At 42.0% G+C, this 17411-nt stretch overlaps 1 protein-coding gene across 7 annotated transcripts; it reads left to right on the forward strand.

Moving 5' to 3' along the window:
• Positions 1-1842: 1842 nt before the first annotated feature.
• TAF1A (TATA-box binding protein associated factor, RNA polymerase I subunit A) lies at positions 1843-15014 on the forward strand. Of its 7 annotated transcripts, none has more exons than XR_011140497.1 (11): positions 1909-2106; positions 3681-3850; positions 5797-5910; positions 7169-7367; positions 8228-8358; positions 9206-9364; positions 10502-10568; positions 11808-11928; positions 12041-12159; positions 12435-13506; positions 14692-15014. XR_011140497.1 is itself a non-coding variant. In XM_068940224.1 (11 exons), exons 1-11 carry the CDS (start codon positions 1998-2000, stop codon positions 14758-14760), a joined length of 1419 nt encoding a protein of 472 aa, XP_068796325.1. In that variant the 5' UTR covers positions 1909-1997; the 3' UTR covers positions 14761-15014. The 7 variants fall into 7 exon arrangements, 6 of the variants coding, with proteins under 6 accessions (XP_068796326.1, XP_068796325.1, XP_009685031.2 ...); XM_068940224.1 differs by having other exon boundaries at positions 13346-13506; XM_009686736.2 differs by lacking the exon at positions 1909-2106 and adding an exon at positions 2121-2413 and having other exon boundaries at positions 13346-13506.
• Positions 15015-17411: the final 2397 nt, after the last annotated feature.

Here is a 17411-nt window from a genome sequence, read left to right on the forward strand (position 1 = left end):
ACACAGAAAAATTGAAAAGCCCAGAGAAACATTAATCTGCTTCTAAGCAAACATGAGAACTTTCAGAGATAAAATGGGGGAAGCTGAATACCGAAACTAGGGTATTGATGCAACAGAGCATCAGAAATATTGTAGGACGTGACGCCATACTTGGGGAACACCAGTAATCAGTGAGACGCTTATACGAAGCATTGCTTATAAAGGGTAGACAAAGAAAATATATACTCAATAAGGTTTATAGTCAAATTAGTTGAATAAGTTAACTCTGTCTACGAGTAATACCGAATACTTATGAACTGAAATTCTGGGCCTAAATTGGAAGAGCACTGGATTAAGACTGCACTGTTGTGATAACACCGGGGACCGGGAGATGCCAAGATCAGAAAGGCTGAAAGAGCAGAGAAAAACAGTAACATGAGACTCCTGCTATCCCCACATAGATTTATTAAGTGTCACAGTAGGGTATGATACTAAGGTTAAATGTTTAGACACTACAAAAAACTGCCCTGCCTTATACTCGTCCTCTGACACCTGTTCTGGATCTTAGCTGAAGACAGGACACTGGATTAGGTGAACCTTTCATCTCAGCCAGTATCATTCACTTACTCACCTTCACCTGGCAGAACTGTTTAGAGAAAAATAAAAGTACGTTTTTATTCAGAAATCAGGACTTTGAACATACCAAATCACTCCGAGGCTAAGTCAGTTGCTGCTAGTGATTTAATGAAACGAGCTCCAGCACAGGTTTGTACAAACCAGGCTCTGTGCAGACGGACTTCTGGCATCTAGGTGTTCTAGACTGACTCTTCTAGGTCCTTTTCTTCTGTAGAAAAACGCTGCTCTAAATTACAGACCCACAGAAAAGTACCAATAAACCTAGAGGAAAAAGGTGGTAACAGGATGTAGGAGGTAACCATCACTTTCGGAGTTACTGGTGGCAGGTGTAACAACGCTCTGATGGTGCTATGCATTAGACGGTTCTCTGCTACCCCTCTGAGCACGTCCACCAAGCCTCCCATCCTCCTTCTAGGTGCCTGCTATTTCCTCACCCTGCCGTTTCTCATTTCCCCACCTCCACAGGCAGTTTATCTGCCAGCACATCCCTCGTACACGTGCTGCGCTCCCTTGGCGGGGCCGGGGCGCAGGACAGCTCAGAGCCCGCCGGGCCGGGCCATGCACCGCAGCGGTGACAGCAGCGCCTTCAGCCTCCACACGACCGCTGCGGGCCGCTGGCCCCGGCCCAGCTCCGGCCACCTGCTGCAAACCAACGCACAGCCACGCTACTTGAGGGCTGATTTCAGCTGGAAGTGGCCCCAGCTACCGCCGCACCCTGACCCGCAAGGGGCGCTCGCTACCGAGGGTGAGCGGCACCTTTCTGGGACGCATCCCAAGGCACGCCCGAAGGGCCGCCAGCCCGGCCGCCATGAGGAGAGCAAGCGGGCGACGCCGCCCCCTCCCGCGCCTCCACACGACCCCCTCCCCCCCCTTCACTGCGCAGGCGCACGAGACAATTCCCCCTTTCATCATGGCGGCGGAGGTGGCTAAGTTCTTCAGCGCGCAGGCGCAAGAGCCAGTTTCTCCCGTTTCATCATGGCGGCGAAGCGGCCCATGTTCCATAGGGCGCATGCGCCTTGGCCGCTATGCGCACCTGGCCAACAGCTGGCCTACGCTCTAGGAGCTAGGGCTACTTGGGAGCGGAAAGAGGTGGTCATCTTTAAACTGAGCCCCGGCTAAGCTCGCCAGGGCGGAGCGGCTTCGCCTCTCTCACAGGATGACCTTAGCAGCTCGGTTTAGATGAGGCTGGCTAGAAACTCCAGTTAGTTCGCCCCGAAGCCCGCCGCCAGGATCAAAGATGGCCGCTGCCGTCAGGCGGTTCCCCGCTATAGCCGCGTGGGGGGGGGGGGGAGCGGTCACGTGGGAAGAGGACGGCTCGCGCAGCGGCGCCGTTAGCGATCGCGGTAACGGCCGCCCGGCGCACCGGCCCCTTCCTGCGGGCTATGGACGGCTTCGTGGAGCGGGCGGCGCCGTGCCCGGCCGCGCAGGCGGGCGGCGCCCTGCTACCGGCCCTGCACCTGCCCTTCCTGCCGCCACACCTCTACCGGCCGGGTAAGGGCGGAGCTGTGCGGCGGCGGCGGCGGCCCCCGCGGGTCCCTGGGGCCTGAGGGAGGAGCGCCGCCCGCCGCGTGTGTCCGCCGCCCCCCCCTTTTCTGTGGTCTGCGCTTGGCCGGTCTGTCTGGCAGCCTTTGAGGTGCTCGAAGGTGTCGTTTCTGCTCCGTGCTGTGAGGTCTCAGTGAAGCAGGAAGAACTGGTGACTGTCCTCTGGCAGTCTTGGCCTGCTCTCCTCCGTGTGGGCAGCCCCGGCAGTCTCGTGGCTTCAGGGGCCTGGAGGATGTTTGGTACCTCAGAGACTGAGGTCTTTAATCATAGCATCCCTGTGTTGTTTCTCTCTGTTTCTGTGGGTAATAAGCTGCATGTGGCTTATTCCGCATTTTCACTGTTAGTAAAATAAGGTAGATGAAATAACTGATAACAAAGGCATAGTGGATGTAGGTAACTGCCAAACCTCTAGCAAAGTTCCTGTTTCAAAATACTTCTGTAGTAAAACACTTGGCAGAGCCTTTACATCGCATCTATCTGTATCAGATGACTTCTCAGTAACTTATGTGATGGGACTTACCTACAGTAGTCATAGTCCTTGGTATATTTAATCTTGCAATGTTTGTTGCGGTTTTTCTATTCTCAATGTTTGGAACCTGTGAAGTTACAAATAATTTAAATGTTAGGCCAGGTGTGAAGACACTATTGCTCTACTAAAAGAAGCTTCTTTTAGACTAGTCAGTATGGTCTTGGGAAGGTTGGTTAGAGGTAACTGTGTACAATGCACTGTAATAAAAGTGCTGTCAGCCTATGTTTGAGTCACTGCTTTGCCTACAGCATCCATGTAGGAGCTGGTTTGCTCAGCTCTGCACATCCTTTGCAGAAGGTTTCTATGGCTTGAGTGACATTGTGGGGGCACGTTAGGTCAATGGCATGCAAATATTACATAGGCATGGGCTTAAACATGGAAATGGGTTCAATATTGTGCTATAACAAAGGTGAACCACTGTCTAGCACCCTTTATATAAAAGGGATGAGTGGCCTCCTTCCCATTTTGTATTCACAAAAGAATAATCTGCTATGTGTATCTTTGTGTTTTGCTTTTTGTTTTTAGTGGGTGTTGTTTCACCTTTGTTACTGGAGTGGCCCATCTGTATGTACTTATGTGACACTTCAGCACAGTAGAGTCACAAGGTCAGTTCAGGATGAATAAGGGAAGAGAGAGGTTCCCTTCTCCCCCTCCCCAAATATCAACATACACTACTAAGTTACCAAAGCACCATGGTTTTCTGATTCCTCTAGAGCAGTAGTGTGTAACAGCTAGTCCTTGGCTGTTTCAAAAGTGTCTTCATCTCTGTGTTGCTTGTGAAAATGCTGTTTTATACTGTATTTCCAGCTTTTTTCATAGTTTGTTGCTCTCCTGTTAGGTTTTTCAGAACCTGGATGTGTTTACTTTCAAAGTCATATAGGTGAAGACTGGTTTCTGTAGTGTCTGAGGAATCATGTCTCTTTGATAGAGAGACACTAAAACAGTAGGCATGTTATTATTTGAATGAAGACTGGGTTTTTTTGTTTGTATTTAGCGACTTCCCATGAACACAAATTAAACTTCAGGAAGAGCAAGGAAGCATGCTTAAGTTACATTCAGGATGCCATGCTACAAAAGCAGTGGAAAAGGGCTGCGGAGTTTCTGACCTTCTATACTGAGTCATTGGAGAAAGACTTTTCTACTGAATACATGGGTCCTTCAGAGGTAAGTAAGTCGAAATCCCTTATTGGAGTTGTTCTGCAGTTGAAAAAAATACTTGCAAGAAGCATCTGTAAGACTTTAGGGCTAACATTTGTCTCAGTTGACTAAAATAAATTATATAGACTTGATTTAGAAAGAAGTGTCAAAGGTAAGACCTGAAAAGCCAGGTAACTTTTGCAAGCTAAGTAAGTGCCCTTTTTTTTTTTTTTTTTTTTTTTTTTTTTTAATAAAGGTCATTGTATAATTGGGTTTGACCTGCTGGAAAGCAGCTCTGCAGAGAAGGACCTAGGAGTCCTGGTGAACATTAAGTTGACCATGAGGCAGCAATGTGCCCTTGTGGCCAGGAAGGCCGAGGGTATCCTGGGGTGCATTAGGAAGAGTGTTGCCAGCAGGTCGAGGGAGGTGATCCTGCCCCTCTTCTCAGCCTTGGTGAGGCCTCACCTGGAGTACTGTGTCCAGTTCTGGGCTCCCCACTACAAGAGAGACATGGAGTTACTGGAGAGAGTCCAGCGGAGGGCTACAAAGAGGATGAGGGGACTGGAGCATGTCTCCTCTGAAGAAAGGCTGCGAGAGCTGGGCCTGTTCAGCCTGGAGAAGAGAAGGTCAGAGGTGATCTCATCAACGTGTACAAGTATCTGAAGGGAAAGTGTCAAGAGGATGAGGCCAATCTCTTCTTCGTGGTGCCCAGCAACAGGACAAGAGGCAACGGGCAGAAACTGAACCACAGGCAGTTCCATCTGAACATGAGGAAAAACTCCTTTCCTGTGAGGGTGACAGAGCACTGGAACAGGTTGCCCAGAGAGGTTAGTGGAGTCTCTCGAAACCCACCTGGACGTGACCCTGGGCAATATGCTCTAGGTGACCCTGCTTGAGCAAGGGGGTTGGACTAGCTGATCTCCAGAGGTCCCTTCCAACCTCAACCATTCTGTGATAACAGAGAACATATGGATTTGAGCATGGTGCTACAAAGGGGGGAAGACTGTCAGTGTAAGTAGTTATTCAAGTGCTGATGGAGAAGTGGAAGGTCTTGCATGACAGGCTGCAGAAAGTACATCAAACTTGATTACTGGTAATGTTCACGGCAGTATGCTGCCTGATTACTCTTTGAAAGTGTATCAGGCTGGCATCTGTACAAGCATGCCTCTCTGCTGTGGGTTTGACCAGTCTTGCTGGACATTGAATTCTGCTGAGATCTGGCTTTCGGGAGTGGTGAGAAATTACTGAACTCTGACGTCCTTCCTGACAACGTTCAGCGTTCCTGAAATGTTCTCCTCACTTGCAGGCTTTTTCACATAAGCCAGTGATGCAACAGATGAAAACTTGGCTTTGTACAAGTGAATTCCATCAGTGAAACAGATGAAAACTTGGCTTTGTACAAGTGAATTCTTAGATATGTCTATCTAAGAAAAGTCATCTTAATGTAGTCCTCTAAAATGGAAAAGCAATAAATGTATTTGCCTCTGGCATGCCATCAGTTAGAATCTGTTTGAAAGTTAGTGGCTTACTTAGGTCTTTACTAGCTTTTCCAGTACCTACAAAACTTCAAGTAGTTACTGAGACAGAAGGAGGAGGAAGGGTATCAAACTGAGCTGTTAAATAAATGAATCATCTATAACTTGCACTTCAGTGAGAACACATCAAAGAAAAACAAGCTTTTCGGTGACAGGAGGGGGAACTTTCTAACATACAGTTTTCATATGCTTTAAGTGCTGGATTTTTAATGAGCAATTGTGAAACACCCACTGAATGATTATAAAAATGTGCTAGATGGTCATGTAAGTAACGATAGCAGTAGACAACATTTAGTATTCTGTTTTTAATTGGCAATTCAGATGCATATTTTATTCATATGTTACAGTAGCTACAAGCTTGATAAGATTGAGTGTATGGTGATTCTTTCCATTTTTGTAATAAGGTTATTTTTGGATTTTTCTCCCTTGCCTTGATAGATGATTTGGAGAATAGGAACAGAAATTTTGTGCCATTATTCACACAGCAGCATGAAAGAGTTCAACTCTTTCATAGAACAGATGAAAACTTTAGGAGTAAAAAGATACTTGAAGGTAAGAGTGTACTTAATGCAGCCTTGATGACTTGCCAGACGTGTCTGTCTACTTACTTGAGTATTGCTGTTCCTGAAAGTTCTATATCTTTTAGAGTGTATTACTGACAATAGCGTCAACAATTATACATCTGTATTACCAATTGCATGATGATTTTATATGTTGTTCTATACATACAATATCTCATTGGTCTATGCATTTGATCACAGTTGCATTGTCAGTCCTTAGTAGACTCTAGATCTTTTAATTAAATCATTTACTTTGAAACCTCTATAAATTGGTTTTCAAGCATGCCCTAACGTTATCAGCAACATCTAATTTATTGTTAACACCTGCAGAGTTTTCTTTTATACTTAGTTTTTTGCTATCATTATCTACTCACTTTTCAAATAGTTAATCTATATGTAAAACAATAGGCCTTATACAGTGGACCCTTGTGTCACCCAGCTGTTGTTCTTTGTCCATGATGGCCCGTTAAAAGGTATGCTGTTTTGGTCTTCTGACTGTTTCTCATCTGTGACTACCTCTCTGTCCTACTAGTTCTAGTAATCTCTTGTGAAGAACTTCTGGTAAAGGTCTTCAGCAACTTAAGGCTCAGACTTTTATCCATTGCCTGATCAACATGATAGGGTAGTAAGACATCCCTCTTTCAGGTGGGCTGCATTTGGGTAACCAAATGGAAAAACTAGGCAACTGTGAACGTGACTAGATTTCCTCAGGTCATTTCTGGATCTTCTAAAATAGATACAGCACTGACTAATGACAAGCAAGCTTTGGGACAACTGCTTTTGATAAGAACCAGTGGATATAGACCACCTGGGTTAGTGATTTTTCTCCCCCACAAATTATCAGAAGGTTTAGCCCTCTCCCTTCCCAGGGACACATCTTAGTATCCCAGATATCCTTTTCATTCATGTTTTTCCAGTATCGTCAGACAGAGCAAAAAATGTTTAGGTTCTTGGCACACCCATTTCCTCACCCTGCCCCCCCCCCCCCCCGGTCCCCAGTGGCATTTGCATTCTTGCATTCCTGCATTTTTCTCCAAAATTCTCTGTAAAGATATTTCGATAAGTGAATACATGTAAAATGCAATTCTAATTAAAGTATTTTACTAACAGTGTGTTTGGAATACTTTATATGGATTTCAATAGTGAGGCTCTTTTCTCTCCCTGTACATCTATATAGAACTTTGCTGCTTTGCTAAGATTCTCTCCATTTATGACGTGAAACGCTGTGGTATGGACTGTTTGAATTGTAGGTCTGTTTAGAGCATGCCTTTCATCTCCTTTGTAATGGACGAACAGATGAAGCCTACCAAAACCTGTCCCTGGCAGAAAGCTGGAGATTTGGAGAGCAAACAACTGCTCAGGATAAAGAACTGAAACTAATTCAGGCTTACAGGGGACTGTTGGACTACTATAGCTGGTCTAAGCAGAAGAATGTCTTGCTAGAGTATGGTAAGTCCCAGTACTGCTTTTTGTACTGAGCTGTAAATTTCAACTTGCTTATTCTTGTGAGCCCCATGGTTTATAGTGACAGTTTTTTTCACATAGGCTGCTCTTCTCTCTGTGTCTGCATGTTAAGGCACCAAAGTGACTTCAAAATTTAGGGTACAAATGGTACATAATTCTGTATCAACAGTGATGGTCGGTGGTGCTGGAAGGACACACTGACCAGCACCTTTCTTGCTACTTCTTAAAGTAGCTTGAAATGCTGTTCTGAAACAAAGTAACGTTCCCTCCCACCATCACAGTTCTTGTATCCAGCCAGTATGGCCTAAAACATGACCGAGGGAGTGTATCCATCTATAGCAGTGGCATCTTTGTAGGTGCATGAGAGTGTGTGACTGCTGCTAGAATTTTGAGTGCTAACAAAAAAAACTCGTGTGTTTGGGTTTTCTGTTTAAAAATGGCAATGTGTGGGTTGCTGCTGGTGCATGGCCTCTAACCTTGTACATACCTGCTCGCTGTGTGTTATTAGTTGCATTGGCTCTCTGCTTGTTTCTATTAGAAACTCAGTATTGAATTTGATTTGTAGATCTTGTGTTGGTAGTGTCTTTTCTTGGAACAGAGCATCTCATGTCTAGTGATTCGAAGTTTAGTGATTATAAATGTGAATGCAGAACAGTGTAAACTTCTTGTTGTTCCAATACTGAGGGTCTGAGGATTGCTCTGAGGATTTTTTTTGTTTTTGCTTTCTTAAAAGCTCTGAGAGTGGAGCCCTTGCTTAGCAAAATGTGATAATCTCAGATGTACCACTTCAAGATCCCTCTTGATTAACAAAGCTAACTTTGTGGCATTCTGTCATCTTTTGGTAGATAAGGATGGATTTGAAGATTTGTCTGTTGAACAGGAAATGCACAGTTCCTTCCGGAAGGCAGTGGTGAACTTAAAGGAGATCATTCAAATACCTGGAGTCTGGGATCTCTTTGTGAAATGCTATGTGGATGTAAGAGCTTGTTTCCTTATCTGATTTTTGCTGTCAGAGTAAGGTATATCTATAGTTTTGTTATATATATGTGGGTGACAGTGAAATACTTTAAAAGCAGTGTATCTAGTGCACGCATCTCATTGGCTTTGATTTAGAGCAACAGCATAGCCTGTATAGAATACAAACAGGATTTCATCCATGCCTTGCCAATAAAAAGGCAACCAACTTGCAGATTTTGTTTTTATAGTAGTGCTGACATAGAAACTGGAGCACAACTGCTTTTTTAAATTTCTGAACACAGATTCTTTCCCTTTGTCAGGACAGTGAGAAAGAAATTGTTTTTCTGACTATACTAAACCTTAAAGACACCGAACATTCAATCTCTCAGTTTCTTTTTAAGTATCTGCTTAGACATTCTGGTCAGGAAATAAAATTGATCTTAGAATCACATTGAAATGACTTAATATTGTAATGGCTGATAAGCTCTGACTTCTCTTACCACGTCTTATGGAATTTTACTAGGTGCTGATAACTGCCAAATTCTCTCATTGTGTTTCCCCTTAAAAGACATGGTAGGTTGCTGCTGTGTCTATTTCCCCATGAACAAGTGATGGTGATTCTTAAGCAGATAAGTGTTAAAGGAATTTTTCTCCTGTAGCTGCTTCTATATGTGAATTTTTGTCTCCATGTGACAAGAGCAGTAGCATTAGGGACCAGTAAAATACACTGGTCTTATTCTGTTCTAATATGCTGTATTGTTGGATACAGACTCTGCTACTGGACAGTTCTGTGGCATCCCAAAATTAGTTGCAAGAGTTTGATTGCCAGTATGTGGCAAATGAATGACAGACTTATCTTTTCTTAGTTGTTGGAGTTCTATGGGGACCATGATGAAGCCCGCCAAGTATTAAGCGATTATGCCTACAACTCAAAGTTTCCTGCTAATCCCAATGCTCATGTTTACCTCTATCAGTTCCTAAAAAGGCATGGCGAACCAAAGAAGTCACTGATCTCTGTGCTCAAGGTATATGTTATGTAGTAGATACAGTTGTTCATGTTGCATAGCACTCTGACAGTTTGTTCAGCTGCATCCCATTACTTTATTTGCCCTGTCGCATTCTCTGTGGGAAGTAGAGAACTGGAGGAAAGTCAGATGGAGGGATGCTGATGAACGGACCAAGCAGCATCCTTTGCTATCTTCCTTTCCTCTGCTAGCTTGCATTCAAGTCTTTCTTCTGTCTCCGTAACTTGATACGTCACAGCTTCTTTAAGCTGATAACTCTAAGCTCAGAGAGGATGTTTGTATGGTCCATAAGTCTGTACCAGCAGCCTTGAACATGACGTGTTGATTTCTGTTAGTTTGAACTTTATTATATTAAATAAATGATGGGGTGCTTGCTTTCTTCACATTGATCTTGTCTAGCAATTAGTTTTTCTGTTTGTTTTCAATGAGCCATGCATTTAAGCTGCGATACAACTTTGTGCTGACTGACAGACAAGACCTTGCTGTATTAAGCTTTTTTGTAGTTGCTTTCGAATTTCTACTCTTCTTGCCCTTGCTCATTGGTCTTGGTAATTTCTTGCCAACGATACTGTATTATCTCTTTTGCCACTTGATGGCACTAAAATGCTTTCACTAGGGCGGATACTTTAACAGAGCATCATAAAGTTGAGACTTTTAAACTGCAGCCTGTATGAACAAAGCGCCGACTTCCCAGAGTTGTTCAGCAGCGGTTTTGTAAGCTAATCTTTTACAAGGCAATGACAAATCAAAGAACTGGTCTTGAGAGATCCTGAAACCGTTATCTAATGCACAGAGCAGTAAACAGGGGAGCTAGAGCTGGCCTAGGAAGGAGATGATGTTGCCCTCTAAAAAGAAGATGCTGGATATGAGTTTGGGCTGCTTCTGGGGGATGTTGTATTTACGTGCAAGGTTTCTCAATTCCCATCAAGGTATTTCATCTATCATGTCACAGAGTAGTGTCACAGAGCTGCAAAATGGCCCTAGATACTTGTTATGTCAAGACACTAAGGTACCTGATTGCTTAATTTTTCTACTTAAAAAAAGATTCTGAAGCATGTGCTTCTACCTGACCAAGATAAATCTTTGAAAGTTTGCATGTCAGAAACAATGTCTCTGGGTTTTGTTGTTCTTTTTCAGATTTTGCATGATATTGTTCCCTCTCATGAACTAATGGTGGATTTTCATACCTTGCTTCAAAAATCGAGTAAGTCTTTAGATATCTTTACTCTTTTCCTTAATGTTAATCTAATGTCTAATGATATTCTGAAATCCTTTCATGCTTTTTAAAGGAGTTCAAGGTTCCTGTGACCTGAAACTAGACCTTCTTTTTAACTAGAAGTCAGCTGCTGCAGTAGGTGTTTATAAGCTTATATAAACAAATGCTTTCCTAAGTTAAAAGGCTGATCAAAGCAAAATGTTGTAACATATGCCTAGGATATCGAAAATACTTTTTGTTTTGTTTTTTTGAAGTATCAAAGTCTGGGTGCTAGACTTGCTGTTCTCTTTGTGGAATCTCTAGTTTTTTTTCTTCTGGAGAAGTTGAGATTGACCTTAGTTCAATGTTATTGATCAGAGAACAAAATCTTGATCCTCTCCAAGGGAGTTCTATCTTCAAGCTGGTAGAAAAGCTTTCTAAACTGGAGATTTGTTTTTCCATGCTGATAAGTTATATTCCAAGTTGACTGTCTTCCTGAAACCTGGTATGTTGCAGCAAGTCGGCAGATTGGTTAAAGGTCTTTGAATCAAGATTGTTCTCCTTTGTTCTCCTTTTTCTGTCGCTCCTCTTTCTGAGAAATCCTACTCTTGGCTGAAATTTCATTTTTCAGGGGAGAGGAGTATCTCTTGTTCTTGCATGATACTTTTGCTAAGTTTTCTTAGCTCTTGTGGGCAACTTGATTTTTGAAGAACTTGATACTCATAAAAATAACTTTTCACAGATCTACCTGTTCTGATAGTTCAAGTCTTGTTTTAAAATCTCCACTGATATGTAGCTGCTGATGTGAAAGGCCCGTTTTATTGATATCAATCCCAGATGTGCTTTGCTGCTTCTTTTTTTTTTTTTTTTTCCTCTCCTGATAGCATGTCAGGACTTGAAATGGCACAGAGGCACAGTGTTCAGTGGACAGCAGCTCCAGTTGGGAGCATTGATTAGGGAGCTTTGGAAGCAGCAGCTGTGTTCTAAGCAAGGGCAGTATGGGTTAGGTGAGCAGTTCTAGGTATGCCTTTTGAATGAGCAGTGTTTGAGCAAGATGGGACTAGAGACAGTGTCTCTCTGATGTGAAGTGTTCTCTAGACCCAAGAAGTCATTTACTTAATCTCTTGAATGAGGCAGTAGGTAGAAGAGTAATAAGGAAAGTAGCAATGTGTGGGAAGGTAGAATGAATGGAGAACTAGATTTCACTTGTGGTTGCTTACTAATGAGTTCAAACTAATCTAATTTCAGAGAAAAGAAAAAAACGTCGATTGGGGCTAGAGGTTATTTTTGCAGCCTTGGATTATGCTGGGTGGAAGGAAAATGTAAAAGCATGGAGTTGTTTGGGAAGGCAATTTAAACAAATTATAATGTAAGTATGGTATCTCTGATATAACATACTAAAAACAAACTAGAGTGTGTCTGGTCTCCACCACATCTCCATCTCCATGCTCTCTACCTGTCTCCTTGGACGCTTGACAAAGTGATCCGTTGTCGAGTTTGTCCTCTATGCTGATGAATGGAAGAGTCAGCAGACCTGCTCCGAGTTTTGTGGCGGTACTTGGCTGCGGTGTGCTTTCATGGGGAGGAAAGAAGAAATACGGTAATTCTTGAATTTCAATTGTCTTCAAGGATAATCCTGAAAGGATTTTGTTTAATCACGCCCTGTGCTCCTGCAGAAGGAGTTGTTCAGATGTTTGGGTAGCCTTTGCTGCCCATCACCATTTTCTATCTTCTGGGGAAAAAGAGTTGTTGGGTCTTCTGAGTGTCTACTGTGCATATGTTACTTGAAGCTGTTTGAGAATCCCTTGGTGATGACACGTGCACAGCTGGCACTGTACAGACTGATGTGTTGTATTCTCCTTTGTTGTGTGATAGCGGTAACTGTTGAAGAATGAAGCCAGTGTCGTTTCGAAGGCTGAGCCAACAGGCCCAGGGATTGATGTGTCCTGGTCAACACTGACAGGCATGGACTCCACAGGGAGCCAGCTCCGGGCAATCCATACTCCGAAGGCCTCTGACTAGACTTTATTTTACCCAACATACAACTTTTTTTTTTTTTTAAAAAGTTCTGTATATTTACAGTAAAATTAATTCAGTAGTTTGACCCATTTTGCTCTTATCATGGCTCCTTCCCTACAAAGCTAAGGCCTAGAGCTTGATACGTTGAAGCTAGGAGTGTTGATGCATATAGCTAGTAAAAATGGTGTGATACTCTAACTTTACTTGCAGTTTTGTGTTTGAAGACACAGCTTCAGAGTATCTTGAAATATACTGAGTATTTTGCTTGTTTATGGAATATCACTTGTATATTGTAGTTAGCTTGAATTTCTGAAATGATTGTTTTAAAGTCTTTATTGTGTAACAGTTACAGGGGTAGGTTAAGTCTCTGGGATAAATTAGTCTTTGAGTATACAAACTCTTAAAAATCAAAATACTAATTTGTTGACAAATTTAAAGAAACTTTCTTATTACTATTGACAAACTGGCACACAAGTCAAAAGCTTGCTTTGTTTCGTAGCATAATCTGTGTCACTGTAGAATCTAGAGACTGCTATAATTCACCTCCTGCCTCATTAGCATTGCTGGAGATTTAAAAAAAAAAAAAAAAAAAGTGGATATTTCTGTCTAGCAGTGTTTCAGTCTGCAGTGCAAGATCAATTCATCTATGCTAGTATTTTCTGAAACTTGCAGTGCTCTGATTATAAAAATCCTCCCCCCACACACACTCCCAGTCATCATCTCAGCCTAATTTAAACTCTTCTGTAACTTGTTTTGCCTTTTCCAAGCTCCGAGAAGCATCTTGACTGGATCAAGCAGGAGTGGAACTCCAGGAAGGACTGGTGGCCAGCCTTCCATTTTAGCCGATACTTGGCAAAAAAGAATTGGCAGGAAAATGAAAGCCTTGCGTATGAAAAAGCTCTGGTGGCTGGAATCTTATTGGGAAAAGGTAATACTAAGTCTTTCCATTTCACTACATAGAAATATTGCCTAGTTCTAGTCCTAATGAAATGAGATGCATCTGATCTATTCACTGGAAGAAAGGCAATTTCATACTTCTAGGGAAGATTGTCTTCTCTGAAGCTGAACATGAGTAAAAGTCCAAAATGGTTTGATATTTGTCAGAGACACGTATTTCACATAACTTTGTTTTACATTAGTTTAAAGTTCTCCTTTATCTGGCCTTGTTGAACAGTCATACTATTAGTTATCTTGTTCTTGTTTATAACCTTGAAACTACAATTTCAGAAATACACAACGTGCTTCTGAGTGAGTGTTGTGGGGACTGTGGAGACTTTACTTGCTGGATGCCAGTCTAGGCAGTGTCCCAGCAAAAATACTGGGGAGTAGCCGGTGTTTAAGGATCATGGGTGTATATCTTAGTATAAGAAAGAGGAGGAGGGAGGCCTTGAGTGTGTGCTGTCAGCAATTTGATAGAAAGATGAAGATCATGACCTCCTTGATAGCGTTCTTTGAAACGCTGACAAAACCAAGTGGAAGCTCAGACCAAGAAGCAGCCACTAAGCTGAGAATGAGAAAATCGTGCAGAGAGCATGGCTTGTAGACAAGTCTGGACTTCTGGATGGAAGTCACTTTGTTCTTTGCCAGCGTTGCTATAACTGATACCTTCTGGCCTTCATAAAACAGAGCTTTTTTGTTTTCAGTAAAATGTTATCGAATGTCTCCTGGCTTTTATCTCTAGATGACTAATAAAATGGTTCCAGCTGTGACTTTCTTTAATGAAGCTATCTGTGCTAATTGGTGTAAAATAGAGGCTTATATGAGCCTCCATCTCACTTGTCCAATATAATAAGTTAATGTGTGAAATAAATGCTTCTTTATACTTTTGAAATCTTTCTAATATATCTGAAGAGTAAGACAAAAGAAACATATGCTCTGTCTTGCAGAATATGTAAATGTTTTATGGGTCAAATGAGGACTAATTATTTAAAGCTACAGTTATGCCTCTAATGTGCCTGCCATGGATAATAACTTTTTATTACCGGAAAATTTTGCTGAGATTTTTGCATGTGAAGATACTGTTATTTTTGAAGAATGGAACAGTTTGTATTGGCTTGTATCATGGTATAACCTACATTGCTGTTTGTTGTTGTTGGTTTTTTTTCCCTGTTAGATTGCAAGTACTTTAAATATATATCACACCAAGGCTGTAAAGATCAGAAGAAAAGGTTTCGGACACTGAAGAAATTTGTGAATAAACACGGTCCTGTCTACCTGAGAATATCTGATCTTTCAGATTCTTCTGTACAAAGTTGAGAACCTTAAGGATATCTAATCACTGTACCTTTTCTTCTCTGTGAAACTGGGTTCTGTATTGGTGCTGCTCTAAAATGTCCAGGCGAACCCTATCAGCTCAGTACTAGACTTTTTGTATGTTTCTGTAAACAATTTTTTTAATTTATTTTATAATAAAATGATTATATATCAACTGATAAAGGATTTCTTTAATATTAGTCTCTTTTTTTGTGAAATGCAAACAATTATTTTCAAATACATCTTAAAATATTTAATTATGGAACAGCATTTCTGTGGCAGGAGTACAGTAGGGTTGATTCTCCATGTATTTAGATACGGAGACGCTGATTTAAATGGCTGCTGGAATCCAAAAATGGCTGTTCAAATCCATTCAGGATTAGCTGTGGTGTTCATAATAAGTGGAATGTCTTAACCTAGGAATGCTGCATGACGCAGTGCAAGAATATACTTCTCAGCCTGTAAAGGTTACATAACTGGCTGCTTGTAATTGATTTTCCGGGAATACATGGAAAATGATTGAGGCCTATATTGTATTTTTGCACTGTATATTTAGTAGAATTATAGGTCTTGAAATTCTACTGCAGTTTGTTCAAATGGATGATGAACTTAAACATAGCCAAAACTACTTTTCTCACATGTCGTGCTTGTGGGCTGTATCCGGTTCAGGAAACACTTTTTGTCCCCTTCCTGGTAGGAGGAGAGGGAAAGGTCGTCTCCATTGCATGGCTGCAGAGGAAAGCTGGTGTCACAGTGCTTTGAGAGAGCAAAGGAACAGAACTACCAAAAACTTTACTGCCTAGTGGAAGAGGCTTGCTAGAACCTTCTTGCAGTCCTGCTCATGACAGCTGAAATACACACTCTTGCTCTTTCTGGAAAGCACATGCTAATGTGTTGTTACAAACTAGCTGTACAATTCTTTTTTTAAAACAAAATGAAGCTATTTCCAAATGCTTGCTTCTGTTTTAATTTCTCTAATGACAGCTCCGTAGAACTCTGGTGGATGAACAACCACTGGGGATGGCTTTAACAGGGTAGGACAGTAGTGTACGGATGAGAGTAGCTGTGCTTTAAAAGCCAAGTGTTCGCTGGCTGCATTAATGTTGAGTCTTGTCCTTTGACTCTTTAAACATTAAGTGAGCTACTTGTCATAACTTCATACGTAATCTAAAAATTAACAGTTATCCAAGTCAGTCCTGGTCTGAGCACTTAGTTCTGACTCACTAGCAATGCTGCTCATTCTGCAGTACTCTACCTTTTGTTGGAGGTCTTTTGCTGAGCTTTGAGTCCTTGTCCAGAAGCAGCATGTCTCCAGGAAAGAGAGAGAAGGGCTTAAGTTCTCTTGCCAGAAAAAGTTGATCTGGTAAATAAGGTTAGTTACCCCAAAGTGCTCAGTAATGCTAAAGGAATGAAAAGCACAGGAAACTTGAAGGCCTGTAGTTACAAATGAGGAATGCACAAGAATCCTAATTTATCGTTATCATTTATATTTCTAGCTGTCACTTTGCACTGGTTATTTTACTGGGAATCTAGGACTGGGAAATTCAATTTCCCCGTGAGCCACATGCAGCTAGACCATTGGGAGTAAGCGACGATGTGTGGGGAGAGGGGAAGGAGTTTTGAATGAGTGGAAGTGTCTCTAAACGTGAAATTCTCCCTTCAGGTTCCCTTTTCCTACTCTCTGCCCCATGGAGGAAGAACAGGTAAGTTGGAAGCTGCAAGAAACAGCACAAACAACATCTATGGATTGGCTGTAATAGCTTCTTCCAAGATCTATGGGGAGGAGAGACATCTAATTGGCGTTTTATTTTTTAAAGGCAGAAGCTAGTCACTAAAACACTCCCCAAACCATGCAAGTTTTTTATATGGAAGAACATTCTGGATCATGAAGCATGTGTGAAAGGCCTTTTCCCCGAATGTGGTTGGTTCAAGGCTAGCTGGACACGCCTGAACGTTTTGTCAGTGTTGCTCTATCCTAAACAGCAATTAGATTTTTTTCCTAAGTGCTCCGAGATTTGTGTAACCTTGAACTATATAAAACTTATGCAAAATGATTCTGTGAAGATGGATTTTCAAGTTATAAATGATATCTTCATGTCCTTCATGTCTTCAGTGTCCTTTGAAATCACTGCCTGCAGGTGCTGTTAAAGTACTATGCAAACTTTAATGGTCACTTAATGAGAAAGGAGCTTATTTCAGATGACAATGTCTCTGGGTGAAAAAGTTCTGTAATGCTGAGTTGCAGGAATTGCTTGGTTCCTTGCTAGTGCTTCAGAAGCAATAGAACAGATTGCAAAGCCTGGTTCTGTTGCATGGAAATGTCTAGAGGGTAGATGCATGCTAAAGCCTTTTCCTCAGTAGAATCAGACCTGTCTCATTGCTCCTATGTTTGTAAAGAGCGTGACTCTCCTCTTCATTGAATCACTTGGGCTCATGGTTTGAGGGGTGCACTGCTGTTTTGAACTTGTGTTTCTCATGGTGTATACTGTGATGATAAACGTTATGGACGGGTGTAGGTTTGTTGTTGTGTTACAAAGAGTGATAGGTATGTGAGAGGAAAACGCTTGCTTTTGATGAAAT

Source organism: Struthio camelus, chromosome 3, assembly GCF_040807025.1.
Source record: "Struthio camelus isolate bStrCam1 chromosome 3, bStrCam1.hap1, whole genome shotgun sequence".
NCBI lineage: Eukaryota > Metazoa > Chordata > Aves > Struthioniformes > Struthionidae > Struthio > Struthio camelus.

Coding starts and splice junctions, on each gene's coding strand:
- TAF1A (XM_068940224.1), top strand. CDS start 1,998: ATGGACGGCTTCGTGGAGCGGGCGGCGCCGTGCCCGGCCGCGCAGGCG. Junction 3,851..5,796: donor AATACATGGGTCCTTCAGAG/GTAAGTAAGTCG, acceptor TTGCCTTGATAG/ATGATTTGGAGAATAGGAAC. Junction 10,569..11,807: donor TACCTTGCTTCAAAAATCGA/GTAAGTCTTTAG, acceptor ATCTAATTTCAG/AGAAAAGAAAAAAACGTCGA.